This window comes from Symphalangus syndactylus, chromosome 23, assembly GCF_028878055.3.
Source record: "Symphalangus syndactylus isolate Jambi chromosome 23, NHGRI_mSymSyn1-v2.1_pri, whole genome shotgun sequence".
NCBI classification, from domain to species: Eukaryota; Metazoa; Chordata; class Mammalia; order Primates; family Hylobatidae; genus Symphalangus; species Symphalangus syndactylus.
Window position 1 is genome coordinate 53,489,484 of NC_072445.2, and position 16,501 is coordinate 53,505,984.

The 16,501-nt window shown below is 42.3% G+C and overlaps 1 protein-coding gene across 3 annotated transcripts in view; it reads right to left on the bottom strand.

The window, feature by feature from the left end:
* Positions 1–16,501, bottom strand: part of CAP2 (cyclase associated actin cytoskeleton regulatory protein 2) — a 162,589-nt gene that overhangs the window by 128,201 nt on the left and 17,887 nt on the right. For all 3 annotated transcript variants that reach the window (XM_055264096.2, XM_055264098.2, XM_055264095.2), the window contains exons 2-3: positions 6,398–6,519; positions 1,348–1,448 (exon numbers count right to left, since the gene is read on the bottom strand). In XM_055264096.2, the coding sequence (XP_055120071.1) occupies positions 1,348–1,448; positions 6,398–6,518 (222 nt within the window). In that variant the 5' untranslated portion in view covers position 6,519. The remainder of the gene's footprint in view (positions 1–1,347; positions 1,449–6,397; positions 6,520–16,501) is intronic.

The following is a 16,501-nucleotide window of genomic DNA, read 5'->3' on the forward strand; positions in this document are numbered from 1 at the left end:
GGAAAACTGAAACTCTGTACTCATTGAACTATTTCCTATTCTCTCCTCCCTCCAGCCTCTGGCAAACACCATTCTACTTTGTCTCCACAAATCTGACCACCCTAGGTACTGCAAATAAATGGAATCATATGGTATTTGTCTTTTTGTGTCTGGCTTATTTCACTTAGCATAATGTCCTCAAGGTTCATCCATACTACAGCATGTAACAGCATTTCCTTCCTTTTCAAGGCTGAATAATATTCCATCGTATGTACAGACCACATTTAGTGTATCTGTCAACGCACACTTGGGTTGCTTCCACCTCGTGGCTATTGTGAATAATGCTGCTATGAACATGGGTGTCTCTTGGAGATGCTGCTTTTAAATTTGGGGGATATACATAGAAGTGAAATTGCTGGATCTACGGTAGTTCTATTTTTTTTTAAATTTTTTTGAGGAGCCAACACACTGTTTTCCACAGTGCCTGCCCCATTTTACATTCCCACCAACAGTGCGTAGAGGCTCCAGTTTCTCCCCATCCTCACTAGTACTTGTTAATTCCTGTTCTTTGGATAGTAGCCATCCCAATGGATATGAGGTGATATCCTCAGGCCGCATTTTACAGAAAGAAGAAGGGTGGCTGGTGACTGAGTCAGCTCAGCCAGGGGAACTTTTTTAAAGCATAAATCAAATCGCCCTGAGTCCTCTGCCCGGTGACCCCGGGTGGCTTCCCATCACAGTGGGAAGGAGAGCCAAGTCCCTCACTGTGACTAGAAGAGCATGTTGTACTCTGAGCCCTTGTTAACCCCCTCCCTTATCTTTTCCCAGGCCTTCTGTTCTGCTGGGAACACAACAAGCTTGCTCTGAGCCTTCACTCTTGCTGTTCGCTCTGCCTGGAATTCTCTTCCCCACATCACTCCACAGCTCACTACCTCTCTCCATCAGATCTCTGCTCAGTGTCACCTCAGATACACCTTCCTATCTCAAGCAATAGCCCCGCTTACAGCACTCTAAATCATGACTCTGCTTTCTTATTCTTTTCGTACTTAAAACTACCTGAATTAGTTTATACATTTGTATATATCATCTGTTTCCCAGACTAAAGTGGAAGTTCTGTGAGAGCAGGATGTGGCCTATCTTGTTCATCCCCATGCTCCTAGCTTCCAGAACAGTGCCGGACAATACTCTATCCATAGGCGTTGCAGGAACAATTAAATCAATAAATGGGTAAATGAATGTTTTAGCCACCATCTGCCTAGCCAGAGTAAAAAATAAATAAATAAAGATCTCCTCAGGCTGTTAGAGTTGTCAGAGGCTGGGCTGGTAAGTTTAAACTCTCTACTGAGAACAGGGGAGGAAAGTACTTACATGGGTCTCCACGTCCCCAGCAAGGATCCTACTGTTCTTTAAAAACTCGGCCACCATACTGTCCATCAGCTTGTCAAAGGCTTCCACAGAGGGTGCCACACCTTGGGGAAAAGGAGCAGTTTGTTATTCCCTGGCCGTTGAATGAAAACCTGGGACTAGCCGGGCACAGTGGCTCACACCTGTAATCCCAGCACTTTGGGAGTCCGAGGCGGGCAGATCACCTGAGGTCAGGAGTTTAAGACCAGCCTGGACAACATGGTGAAACCCGTCTCTACTAAAATTACAAAAATTAGCCAGGCGTGGTGGTGGGCATCTTTAATCCCAGCTACTCAGGAGGCTGAGGCAGGAGAATCGCTTGAAACTGGGAGGTGGAGGTGATCTCAGTGAGTCGAAATCGCGCCACGGCACTCCAGCCTGAGTGACAGAGCAAGACTCCATCTTAAGAAAAAATAAAAGAAAAAAAAGAAAACCTGGAACTGTCTTGCCACAGGCAATATGGAAGTTTAATATCATTAATGTCATTCTCACTAATTCATTTGCTAAGTCATTCCTTCACTCAATCAATGTTTTTCGTTTTTTTTTTTTTTTTTGAGACTGGGTCTCACTCTGTCACCCAGGCTGGAGTGCAGTGGTGTGATCTTGGCTCACTGCAACCTCCTCCTCCCAGGTTCAAGCGATTCTCCAGCCTCAGCCTCCCAAGTAGCTGGGACCATAGACGCATGCCACCATGCTCTGTTAATTTTTGCAGTTTTTGTAGAGACAGGGTCTCACCATATTGGTCAGGCTGGTTTCAAACTCCTGGGCTCAAGTGATCGGCACACCTTAGCCTCCCAAAGTACTGGGATTACAGGCGTGAGCCACCATGCCCAGATCTCCATCAATGTTTATTAAACATTTCTCAATAGCTCAGGAAAACACTGTTTTCTTATTTTTCATCCTCCTGAGTAAAGACGCTACATAATTTCATTTCATTCCCTCCAAACCCAGGGAGGTAGGTAGCACCATCACAGATGAGGAAATGGCTGCAAACACAGCACCTGACAGGGCCAGAGTTACAGACCAAATAAAAGGCAGATCCAAAACCTGAACCCAGCCGATTCATCCAAAGCCAGTGGCCCTTCTTCCATAGCCACCTGCTCAAGTGCTATAAAGACCTTAAAAACAGTTACCAAGATTACCCAGGGCAATCAGAAGGTAATAATGAACTCTGGGCAAGGAGAAAAAGAAAGCTGATTTCACTCATTTTCTTCCTTCTTCACTCCCCGGGGGGGTGTGGGGACAACCATAGTGGGAATGAAATTGACTGCTGAGCCCATACCTGTTGGGTTCAGAGCTGCCAAATTACTGGCAAAGCTCAAGTGGCAACTGCCCAACAGGTGTGCTCTGCATTTACTTCCCTGCCTTTTAATTAACAGAAAAAAAATCTAAGTCCCTGATTTCATGTCCCTAATATTGAGAAATACAATGCTGAGAAACTATGAAAACTCTAACCAAAACCTAGGATTCCTTTTCTCATGTTGTACAAATATATCATCCATGCTCACAAAACTATTAGGAGAGTGTCTTTCTTTTTCTCTTTTTCCCAATTACCCATTTCCACAGGCCCAAAGGATGATGGAAACAAGTTATTTACACTCTCTGCAGGTGTGTTCTAACTTCTGAGCAAGATGTTGAAGCTAGACGTTGAAGCTGAGTTATCTTAAAGTTCACAGCACAGTATGTAACAACTTCTGGAACATAAAAAGGACACAAGCCCAAAGGCTCCTTACGGATCGGTTTGGAAACAGATAAACCTGTTTGTTGCTATGGAAGAGGCCCGAGGCGGGGTGGGGTGGGGGGGGGGGGGTCTCTGCTGACTATTTAAAGTGGGAGAAAGTTTCAGAAAAGTGACAGAGTCCTCTACATAGCAGAAGGTACAATGATAAAAGGGAATATTTTCCAATTTCCTTTCAACGTTCAGCTCTGTTCACACCTCCTGCGGGCAGACCTGCCTTTCTCTCCAAACTGCATCCTTCGAGCATCCCTTAATCAAAGAATTTGGGGCCATGAATAGTAATGCATTGAGACCAAAGATTCTGGAGCATTAGGATTGTGTATAATTCATCTTCAATTTTCTTGCACCTAGCACAATGTTTGTCGCATTATAAAAACGCAAAAATATTTCTTCAACTGTTGAGCGGAACTTAACTGATTATCATCAGAGAAAAAAAACACTCACCTTCTAAAGCACATCATAATATCAGTAGCACAATAGAGTGGTCCTTTGATCTATGCTTGTTATGCATTTGTAAGAGATTATGTTCCTTCTAAAAGTTTTTTTTTTTTTTGAGACGGAGTCTTGCTCTGTCGCCCAGGCTGGAGTGCAGTGGCATGATCTCCGCTCACTGCAAGCTCCGCCTCCCGGGTTCACGCCATTTTCCTGCCTCAGTCTCCCGAGTAGCTGGGACTACAGGCACCCGCCACCACGCCCGGCTAGTTTTTTTCATTTTTAGTAGAGACGGAGTTTCACCGTGTCAGCCAGGATGGTCTTGATCTCCTGACCTCGTGATCCGCCCGCCGCGGCCTCCCAAAGTGCTGGATTACAGGAGTGAGCCACCACGCTCGGCCCGATTTTAAACATATTTAAGTTTCCTTTAAGTTAAAAAAATAATAATAACTTTTGTTATAACATTGTCGTAATGATGTTTACATGTAAGGTAAAAGGTTGTTCTGTGGATTTGTTAAAAATAGAATTTAGAAAATTGTCAAAACTTACTAATTAAGAAGAAATGGAAATGGTGTTGTTTAGAATTAGTAAAATGTTTTAAGGATGGATATCATTCAGACAATTTACTAATTATCCTACTTCATTTCAAGTAGGAAGTAAATTATGGGCTAAGTTGTTTCAGAAGAGCTTTGCTTTAATAACTGGTTTGGAATGATTTGTTATATGAGAAAATATTTGTTTAAACACTTAAATAATTTAAATAATTTAATTACATACCCTCTAATTCTACTTAGCCTATTAATTTTCCTAGAAAAAAATCTTTTTTTTACAAAGTACCAAATTCAGTCTTGTACCTCTTTGAATAAGTGAAGTTCAAATTATTGAGTTTTTTTTTCTTTACTCAATAATACTATATAATCTCCTGGTAGTTGGATTTTAACTTTGTTTTGTGTATTCACAGGCTTCATGTTTGTGGTCAGTAGTTTAGAGAAATGTCTTTAATCTTCTGATGCCAACAGTATAATGAAACAAAGTTACTGAAGAGAGGGTGAAAATATTTTCTTACAAATAAGGTTCATTGAATCTCATACACCAACTGTATACAGTTAACAAAAAGAGGCTTAAAATGAAATCATAGATGTGTCTCAGTTGGTGCGGAAAAAACTTACAGGCTCCTGGCAGCCTTCCTTAAAACAACACCCCCTTTCAATTCATTCAAAGCATTTTAATTTTCATTATGTTCAGGGGGGAAATAAACCAGCCAGCACATTTGTGCTCACACAGTAATTTTTGTCCCGTGGTATGTAATACAGGCATGGGTCCAAATTCGCCTGAAATTCTAGAAGCACCAATGTAGGTCTTTCCTGGTGAAAGCTTTTTCTGAAGTCCCTTCTTCCCCACGGCTTTTCTCAGCCCAAAAAAACCTGACAGGATTCAATATGGGTCAGATAAGGAGGAAGTGCCCATGTGACAAGAACAGGGTTGCCATATTAAATGCAGATTGCCTGGTTCAATTTGAATTTCAGAGAAGCAATGAATAAATGTTTGCTGTAGATGCGTAACACGCAGTATAGCCCATGCAGTATTTGGGACATCCTTATACCCCCCGAAAAAGTGTTCCTTATCTGAAATTCAAATTTAATTGGTTGTCCTTTATTTTTATTTGTTAAAAAAATTATTAAGTAAATTATTTGTAATTTTTATTTGTCCCTTAGTCAAGAAGGAATTGGAAAAATTATTGTAGATAACTTGGAGAGCTTGCTATATGTGGTACCCTTTTTGAGAAAGTAGCCAACCTTTTATTTTTGATGATATAATTAAAAAATGTTTTACAGTATGATATTAGGATATAGTTTTAAAAGCATATTTGGTTGGCCAGGTATGGTGGTTCACGCCTGTAATCCTAGCATTTTGGGAGGACGAGGTGGGCAGATCACGAGGTCAGGAGATCGAGACCATCCTGGCTAACATGGTGAAACCCCATCTCTATTAAAAATACAAAAAATTAGCTGGGCATGGTGGCGGGCACCTGTAGTCCCAGCTACCTGGGAGGCTGAGGCAGGAGAATCGCTTGAATCTGGGAAGCAGAGGTTGTAGTGAGCCGAGATCATGCCACTGCACTCCAGCCTGGGCGACAGAGCGAGACTCCATCTCAAAAAAAAAAAAAAGAAAAAAGCATATTTGGTTAAGAATAGGCAAAAGTAAAACACCGTGACGTAGTTATGTTACATCAAAGTCATATTTGCCTTCACATAAGACTAGCTTCTTTCAAAACTTTAGTTCCTAAATTTAGTGATTTGTTCATTTTAAAATGAAAATCTACAGAATGATAATTCCTTCCAATTTACATTCTAATCGAGAACATTAGTTTCTTTTTTGATAATTACATAGATAATATATTTAGTCATTGAGTGCGGGACAGCAGTATGAACGCTAAACGAAAGAAAGATGAATATGCTCTTAAGAGGCACTGAGTCTGGGCACAGTGGCTCACACCTGTAATCCCAGCACTTCGGGAGGCCGAGGCAGGGAGATGCCTTGAGCCCAGGAGTTTGAGGTCACTGTGAGCTATGATTGCACCACTGCACTCCAGCCTGGGTGATAGAGCGAGACCGTGTCTCTAAGAGGCACAGATACTGATAATTTTTGGGGATTGTGGGTTGAAAGGTTTTCTTCCTTTCTTTTTTGTCAGGGATTTCTTGCCTCTGGTTAATGTTATAGTCACATACAATGGAAGGAGTAGGGAAGCTGAAGGATAACAGAAATGTTCCTTGAGAGTGAAATGATGGAAACAAAATGAAGTGACCCACAAGAAGACCAGGAATGACAAGTTTGTGACCCTACCTCCAATGACACCATTGACTTCCCCGCAGTCCCCAGGGGGCCTGTGGGACTCTGCAGACAGCGACTCCAGGCGGCTGACAGCTCGTTCCAGTCTTTCCACCAGTCCCTGCATGTTGGCCATTCTAGAAAAGCACAGGCACAAACGGAGGCTGCGTGAGCATCAGGGAGGATGAACAAACCAACACCATCAGTCTCAACAACAGCGAGGAGGAAGACACAATCACTGGGGATGGCTTCATTTTTATTTTTTAACCATGAAATTGTATGTATTATTGTTGCTTTTTGATTTCAGTAGCTTTGGGGGTGGGTACAAGTGGTTTTTGGTTACATGGATAAGTTCTTTAGGGGTGATTTCTGAGGTTTGGATGCACCCATCACCTGAGCAGTGTACACTGTACCCAATGTGTAGTCTTTTGTCTTTCATCCCCCTCCCACCCTTCCCCAAGTCCCCAAAGTCCATTATATCATTCTTATGCCTTTGCGTCCTCATAGCTTAGCTCCCACTTATAAGTGAGGAACATATGATATTTGGTTTTCCATTCCTGAGCTACTTCACTTAGAATAATATGGCCTCCAGCTCCATCCAAGTTAGTGTAAAAGACATTATTTTGTTCCTTTCTTTGACTGACTAGTATTTCATAGTGCATATATACCACATTTTCTTTATCCATTCATTGGTTGATGGAGACTTAACGTTGGTTCCGTATCTTTGCTATTGTGAATTGTGCTGCTATAAATGTGTGTGCATGTGTCTTTTATCTACCTACAGAGTATTTCTAAATATCTGAAAAATATGTGAAATTCAAAAGAACCTAAAACTTGGAACAAAAAAAAATTGGCATTATATTGAGCGTATTTTCTATTCCATTAGTGATTACTACAAGCCCAATATGTAATACACAAATATTCACTCCCTTTATACTGTTTCCAAGTGCCTGTGTGGATGCTTCCTTGTTACATGACACAATCTATGTACAGCACTTAACTTTTTAAAAGCCCACAAAACATATAAGGAAAAATTAATATTGCCAGCTCTTCTTCTGCTAATGGTGAGAACATATTTTCACTATTTCCAATAATTCCTTCTGTTAAAGTATAATTCTCCAGGGGAGAATTAACCCACCGATAATCTTTATTTACTCAATTACGTAAAACCAAACAGCCCAGCCCAGGAGAACTGAGTTTATGAATCTGAGCATCATTTAGCAGGCAAAGAGGCCATCACCTCCAAGAGCTAACTGTTTTCCACTTATTACTCATTGGTTTGTTTTGGTGTTTCTGTTGCTGAATTATTTTAAATTATAATTATTCTGAATGTAGGGTTTTAATTTAAAGTATGAAAATATTTTCCTTTTGTAACGCTGCTGGTTATGTTTAAGCAAAATTTAGTCTTAGGTGGGGTGGTTTGTAGAGACAGGGATCTTTAGTTACTCAATACTCTTGGCTGGGATAAATAGGGACTAAAGCTGATTAGAGGACTGGGGATAAAAATGGGGCAGGGTAACCAGGTGCGGTGGCTCACGCCTGTAATCCCAGCACTTTGGGAGGCTGAGGCAAGTGGATCATGAAGTCAGGAGTTCGAGACCAGCCTGGCCTACATGGTAAAACCCCGTCTCTACTAAAAATACAAAAATTAGCTGGGCGTGGTGGCACACGCCTGTAATCCCAGCTACTCGGGAGGCTGAAGCAGGAGAATAACTTGAGCCCGGGAGGCAGAGATTGCAGTGAGCCGAGATTGTGCCACTGCACTCCAGCCTGGCGACAGAGCAAGACTCTGTCTCAAAAATAAATAAATAAAATAAAATAAAATAATAAAAATTAAAAAGTTAGCCAGGCATGGTGGCGGGCACCTGTAATCCCAACTACTCGGGACACTGAGGCAGGAGAATTGCTTGAACCCAGGAGGTGGAGGTTGCAGTGAGCTGAGATCACACCACTGCACTCCAGCCTGGGTGACAGAGCAAGACTCTGTCTAGAAAAAAAAAAAAAATGGCAAGGGAGCAGGGTATCCATGCTTCCTGCTTCCAAACAGAAAATTAAATGAGTGTGCATAGGGTAAGTACCCACTAAAATTATAAACATATTAAGATTATTGGCCCTAGAATTTATATGTCATTAAGGCAACCTCTGAGGAATGAAACCCAATCTAATTTGTTCAGGTTACGGAGATCTAGCTGATAGCCACCTTAACCCCGGCCATATCAACTTATGGCTGCTTTTGGCAAAATCAGGCTGCTGCCCCTTAAGAGAAGACCACATGCCTCCTCTTAATCAGTGCCTGGAATTCTTCTCCCTCTTAAGAACCTTCCAAACATCATTCTGAGCAAAAGAGGAACAGCATGCTTCTGAATCAGAGACGCTGCTGTCCTAAAGCAGGAGTAAATAAATTTAATTGCTCTCAGATGGATAAATATTTTATGTTTCTGCTGGGGACCAGGCAATACATTTCTCTTATGTGTTTTGTAGTCCATCAGTTTTGAGCTTAAACACAGTGATGACGTGCCACTGCCGTTTTTCAAAAGCAAGGTTATACTTATCAAAACTTGTATAGCTCTGTAATTCTGTCTGAATGTCAGATGGTCATCAGCTATGGAGGGCGGAGTTTACTGTCTATTTTGGAAAGTCATCTCTCCTGAAACTGGCAGCAGTTACTCTTGCAAAATATGGGGCAGTGTTCTCTGCACAGCTGAAATCAGCATCGAATCCTAAGGGAATTCAAAATTAGAAATTTCTCATCTATTCTTCTCCTCTTCACGTCAGAGCTTGTGCTTCCATCGCAATTGAAGGAAAAAAAAAAAGAAAGAGAAATGTAATTGAATCCTTTACGTAATCCTCTTGCAAGGGAGCTGGGTATCCTGTAGGTGGGTGAAGGCCATTTGAGAAATGATGAAAGCCCCTCAAATCTTTTAATAGTTGCCCATCTGTTCACAGTTATCTATGTTCCCTGTTACTCAACTTGCCAAATGTTACCACCGTAGACCTAGCCTGCGATAGAAAAAAAAAAATGTTTGCTTTGTTAGCAAGCCCCTATTCCCAACAGAACGGCACCAGCCACCTCCAGCAGCTCACAGATGAAGCTGTCTTGAGAAGGCCTGTTACATTTCACACTTAGGACTGCCGTCTCTGACTGTGGCTTAATCAGACTCCCTGACAAGACCCAAACTCGCACTATCTCATAGTGCTCCGTATGTTGAAAGACAACAGGAGCCAGCCCACAAACTGCAGGGCTGGACAGATTGGTGTGGAATGCAGTTGAAAAGCGACTCAGATGTCACTCCATGTAAAATCACCACGAGCAAGACTGAAATCCTGCCACAGCCTCTAAAGCGGTCAAAATACAGCTCATGCAAGGAAGCTGGAGAGATGTTTCTGGGTTTAAAACTTTCAGAACTGTTACTAAGATAAACTGAAGAATAAATAAAAGAAAGACTATACCAGGAGACATGTTAGCATTCCCAAGGAGACTGATGGGGCCCAAGATGATCGGTATGATCATGCTGCCTTCTCTCCAAACTCTCTCTGTCTCTCTCCCTGTCTCTCTCCCTATACACCCTCAGCCACTAGCCTGGCTCTCAAGAATGAGGAAAGAGCAGAGCTGCAGATTCTCCAAATTCTTCCCAGGCAGTCCCATCCGCCTTAGCATTCCAAAGTGGATTTAGCCAAGTTTTGACAAGGAGGTGGCAGCCAGGAATTAAGAATTAGGTTGAGGAAACTCATAGGGTAGTCAAAGCAAATACAGACAGCAAGGTCAGGGTAAGGAATGAGTCAGAGCCAGGGGGATAGACCGAGGAGTTTGGTTCAGGAGGCCAGCAGAATAGGGGGATACAGCAAGATGGCAGGAAAGAAGATATTGTAAGAACCCAGTGAAGAACAAAAAGAAGCCAGATTCACAGCTGGAGAATGAAGAGACTGGGTTAGATGACACAGCTCAAACTTGGCCCCCCAGATCTTCGCTAGTCATCCTATTCAAGTAGAAGCCAATGGCAAGGAAAGGTCAAAGGATACACACAAGCACCTGACCAGAGTGTGAGTGTGTGTGGGGAAAAAAGAGGAAGGAACATAACATCGCACAACTTTCTCCTTTTCATGATTTGTTTTAGGGGCGGGGCCAGTGGCTCACGCCTGTAATCCTAGCACTTTAGGAGGCGGAGGCTGGTGGATCGCTGGATCCCAAGAGTTCTAGACCAGCCTGGGCAACATAGAGAAATCCATCTCTACATAAAACTGAAAAATTAGCTGGTTGTGGTGGCACACGCCTATAGTCCCAGCTGCTTGGACGACTCAGGAAGGAGGGTCTCTTGAGCCTGGGAGGTCGAGGCTGCAGTGAGCCATGCCCCACTGCACTCCAGCCTGGGTGAAAAAATGAGACCCTGTCTCAGAAAAAAAAAATAATAATAATCAGGTTTAAAAAACTGTACTTGAGATTGATGTCAATTCCTTGTTTTGAATTAATTTTTTTGTATTCTCTTTTAAGTTTCATTATAATGAGAAGTGCAGCCATCCTCCTTTTTGGTCATTTTTTTTTTTTCTTATCTGAATTTTCCCCTCACTTTTTAAGGTTGTTTGTTTTTTGTTTTGAGACAGAGTCTCACTCTGTTTCTCAGGCAGGAGTGCAGTGGCACAATCACAGTTCACTGCAGCCTCCACCTCCTGGTCTCAAGGGACCCTCCCACCAAAGATCCTCCCTAGTAACTAGGATTACAGTGCATGCCACCACATCTGGTTAATTTTTTAAATTCATTTTTTGCAGGGACAGTGTCTCCTTATGTTGTCCAAGCTGGTCTTGAACTCTTGGGCTCAAGCAATTCTCCCATCTCAGTTTCCCAAATAAAGGGATTATAGGCATGAGCCATGGCATCCAGGCTAATTTTTATTTTTATCAAAGCTAGACATGCACATAATTTAAAGAATCAGTAGTTCTATACTCTTCCATTCTGTGTCATAAATGCCAACCATTTTCAATAATTTTAACTGTTTCTTTGATAATCGCAGCCCCCCCATCTCTAAATAACATGACTCTATCTCTGTGTCTTGTTTGGTTTTCTTCAGTATGGGGCATTATCTACTGAAGTGCCACCAAAAATACACGGGTGTACTTTTTTCTTGCCCAGTCCCCACTACCACCTACATGCGTATTGCCTTTTGTCTTGTCCTCCCAATAGTGTCATATCACAATTTTTCTGTGATCAATATCCAGTGTTAACACAGTTATGACTATTTGCATCTGAGCCATGAGGTATACTATACACAAGGTTGCCATTAAGTATAAAGGCAGAGAAAGTCTGGAACATGGTCAATAATGAATGCTAGCTGCAGCTATTAAGTCATCCCATCTCATTTTGCTGTCAGTGGGAATAGTTATATTTGAAACGTCAAGCAGTCATCTAGAAGATCTGGTCAATGGAAATGACTAATGGAAAACTTCAGGTCCGTATAGCCTTATTTTTGTCCCCAACATTTCATTTTCCTCTGTCCATGTACTTATTCCTCCAACATGTTTAAAAGAGTTTTCCCAAGTCTACGTGTATGTGCGGTTACCATAAAAATTGTGGCATGTAATTTGTTTTTTTCATCACATATTTTCCCTATGAAACATTTTTACAATGACTCTTTTGCTTCTCAACAGCAAAGGATGAAGGCCCAATCTCTTTGGGGTCATTTTTGGAAAATAGCAGCACTCCTTCATCCCTTAAAACTTTCAGAACAGTTACTAAGATAAAGTGAAGAATAAATAAAAGAAAGACTATACCAGGTAGCATTCCCATTTCTTCACCCAACCCATCTTATGCTCATTGGTGAAGGGTCTGTTAAGCCCTTAACTAGCTCAATCTAACCAGTTATAAAAGCAGCTTTCATAGATGCTTTGAACATTGACACTCCATGGCCCAATGTAAATGGTGATAAGCCTAGAATAACAACCTATGTGCCTGGATTACCTGTTTTGCATCTGTGAGACATACTGCCCAATTAAAAACCTGCCTTGTGCTTTCCTGTCAGCACATGTACACCTCGCTTCCCAAGGAGACCGGCTGCAAGCTTTTCAGGGGCTGAGGTTGGATCTTACTCTTCTTTGCATCTCCCACTGAGTCCAGCATGGTGCCCTATACCTAGAGAACCATAAATACTTTTTGATTGACTAATTAATTAGCTACCACTCACTGCCTTTTCTTTGCCTACCCACTCACTGACACCATCCCAGATCAGGCTGAAAGCCAGATTTTCATAGGAGAAATTTTCATTTAAAAGAAGCTGCTAGATTAGTTTTTCCTACTTGGAGCCACAGTGGCTCCCTCCCATGACTTGAAAGAGCACACTTGCTCCCTCTAATGTAAGCCTTTGGGTCTCTTTCATGGCTCCTTTTTCTTCAGGATTTCAAATTGTGTTAAAACTCCGCATTGTCTAAAGGGTTTTGTAAATTCCTCACAACAAGTTCACAAAACAAGTAAGAGATAATGCTACTTGGATAACATTTTCATGTTAATAAAAGAGGTGGGTCTTTCAGGTTTCCTGATTGCTAGCTGAAAGTTCTCCTCACTAGAACAAAAATACAGAAATAACGGTAGTGAGTGTTTCTCTTCCAGTTCTGCAAGGGAGACCCAGATCCAAGGGCTTCTGAAGATCATGAATCTAAGATTAAATAGGAAATAGACTTTTCTCAGAAGAAGACATTTACATGGCCAAGAAACATGAAAAAAGGCTCAAAATCACTGATCATCAGAGAAAAGCAAATCAAAACCACAATGAGATACCATCTCATGCTAGTCAGAATGGTGATTATTAAAAAGTCAGGAAACAATAGATACTGGTGAGGCTGTGGAGAAACAGGAACACTTTTACACTGTTGGTGGAAATGTAAATTAGTTCAACCACTGTGGAAGATAGTATGGCAATTCCTCAAGGATATAGAACCAGAAATACCATTTGACCCAGCAATCCCATTACTGGGTATAGACCCAAAGGATTATAAATCATTCTGCTATAAAGACACATGCATACATATGTTTATTGCAGTACTATTTACAATAACAAAGACGTGGAACCAACCCAAATGCCCATCAATGACAGACTGGATAAAGAAAATGTGGTACATATACACCATGGAATACTATGCAGCCATAAAAAGGAATGAGATCATGTCCTTTGCAGGGACATGGAAGAAGCTAGAAGCCATCATCCTCAGCAAACTAACACAGAAACAGAAAACCAAATACCCCATGTTCTCACTCATAGGTGAGGGTTGAACACTGAGAACACATGGACACAGAGAGAGGAACAACACACACCAGGGCCTGTTGGGGGATGGGGACTGAGGGGAGGGAACTTGGAGGATGGCTCGATAGGTGCAGCAAACTACCATGGCACAAGTATACCTATGTAACGAAGCTGCACGTTCTGCACATGTACCCCATTTTTTAAAGTGTTTTTTAAAGAAGAAATAAAGAAAAAAAAAGGAAATAGACTTGAGGTGACAGGAAACTGGAGACTTTCAAACCTTTTCTCATAGTGAGCCTGGGCAACTGGTTTATATGTGAACTCTGCAAAAAATAAAGTTAGAATGGACTAATTTTAATTTCTCTATAGGTCCATCAAAATTTAAAATATTTGGTAAACTACCATCAAATCAGACTGTCCTAGATTGTTAAACTCTTTTTTTTTTTTTTTTTGAGACAGAGTCTCACTTTGTCACCCAAGCTGGAGTGCAGTGGCACGATCTTGGCTCACTGCAATCTCCGCCTCCTGGGTTCAAGTGATTCTTCTGCCTCAGCCTCCCAAGTAGCTGGAGTTACAGGCGCCCAAGACCACGCTAGGCTAATTTTTGTATTTTTAGTAGAGACAGGGTTTCGCCTTGTTGGCCAGGGTGGTCTCAAACTCCTGACCTCATGTGATCCGCCCGCCTCAGTCTCCCAAAGTGCTGGGATTACAGACGTGAGCCACTGCGCCTGGCCAATTGTTAAATTCTCTTTACTGTAACCATATCAGTGACTTTCTTTTATTTCCCAGGAAACTACCAAGCACTGGGAGAAGTAACCCTGTGATTCACTATTACTAATTGGGTAATGGTATGTACAGGAGAAACAAACCATCACAGTATTCATTGATTCATTTTTTAACTGGCTCATTACATATGTTTGTTTCATTCACTCAATCAGTCAGTTCCCACTATCTGCTAGGCACAATGCTCATATCTAGAAAACTAAGGCTGATTAAAAAACATTTCCTGCCCTACTGTAGTGTGAGGGGGCTGAAAGCAAACCCTGCTCAGTCAAGCCAGGGAGCTGTTTAACTAAGAGATACATTCACGTTGCCAAGGTGCCCGCCTTTGTATCTTTTGCTTACTCTCCTATAGAGCATTTCTGGAGCCGGCTTCTCGCCAAACAGCAAACAAAAAGCACCATTTTCTTTTTATTGCAAAGATGTTTCAAGAGTCTCTGATTTTTGAGATGGTGTAATCAGAATAGCTGAGACCAGAAAGTTGTATTAGAAAAGGAACACTCTCAATGTTTCATGAAACTGGAGAAAACATGTATGAGATCCTGGTTAGCCAACTGACTCCTCTAGGGCCTCTAATCAGGTCTCACTGCAGGAGAAAAATGCTTCAGCTTGACCTTCAGAAAGATCTCACCCCAGCTCTCTAGCTACAATTCCCCATGCTCCTGAGATACCCACAAGCCACAGGGACAACTCCCCAAGTCCCAAACATGTCCTACCCTATCCCTCTCCTATGCCATGATTCTGCTGCCTATAAGGTTCTTCCTAGCACCATTACTTTCACTCCCCAAATCCCAGCTCCTCCAAGAGATCTTGCAGTGACTCACAAATCAGAGTAATCTCTGGAGAGGTATTTACTCCCTGACATCTCCATCGACTATCGAAACCACATATACAATTTCCTCGCCATCCGATTTGCCGCCTCCACTGTGGTGGTTTCACCCCTCAGAACCATCCCTAATTTGCCTTGTATACAAATATTCCTCCTCTAAGTTGAAATTAGAAATACTTACTCCCTGACATTTCCATTGAAACCACATGTACAATTACCTCGCCAACCCATTTGCCCCCTCCACTCCGGAGGTATCACCCCTCAGAACCATCTCTGATCTGCCTCGTAGTTTAAGCATTTGTCCTCTAAGTTGAAATGTCTGAAGATAAAAGGCTAGGACTCCTAGCTTAATGTAGTGGAAAAAGAACTCTGGGGATTAGAGAATCTTAATTTGAGACCCAGCCCCTTCACTGACAACCCACGTGATTCTGGAGGTCTTGAGTCTTCTAGTAGACAGTCTACTTAATCTGTCTGAGTCTCAGTTTTCCTATTTCCAATATACAAATTCATTCCTTCTTCCTCCTTCAGTGGCTTAAGAAAATCGTCTGCAAAGGTGTTTTGAGCTACATTCGGTACTGGCTTGGGGCTACACAGGTGGATGAGACACAGACTGTGTCCTCAAGGCACAATCTCCTTGAGGAGTAGACAGTTCAGCCACTGGGGGCCGGCCAGCTGTCCACGGCACTGAGCCACAGGGAACTGGGCTACTGTGGCAGGAGGGAGCCCAGTGAGAACTGAGGCCATGGAGAAGGCTAAGTACACCCCGAAGCCTGGCTCTGTGCACTGACTTGGGGTGATGGGGCTGAGTAAGGCAGAGCCATAAAATAAAGGACTCTGAATGCTGACCAGGACCAGGATAAACCCTGTGCTATTCCCCTATCACGGAGTGGAAACTCGCTTGGCTAAACATGAGATAGAAACCCTTCACTGAAGAGGAGCTCATTCCCCAGGCCCCTCTATAGCCCTTTCTAAGCACCTATGCATTTGAGGAAGCTCTTTCTGTTCCTGTGTCCCCACGTTGCCCCTTTGCGCTTGTTTACGCCATGGAGGAGGTAGAGTTCAAAGAACTGCTTCTAGGAGTCCCCTAAGGGCCACACGCTGGCACTGTGAAAAGAAGAGCCATGAAGAACCTGCTGGCCAGGCCACTACAGACTGGGCAGGGAGGTCGTGAACCATTCTCCCTCCATCAAGTAAATGTATTACTCCCCTTGTATCCAGAATATATAAAAAAACTTTTACACTCAATAAGAAGACAAATATGCCAGTTTAACAATCAGCAAAAT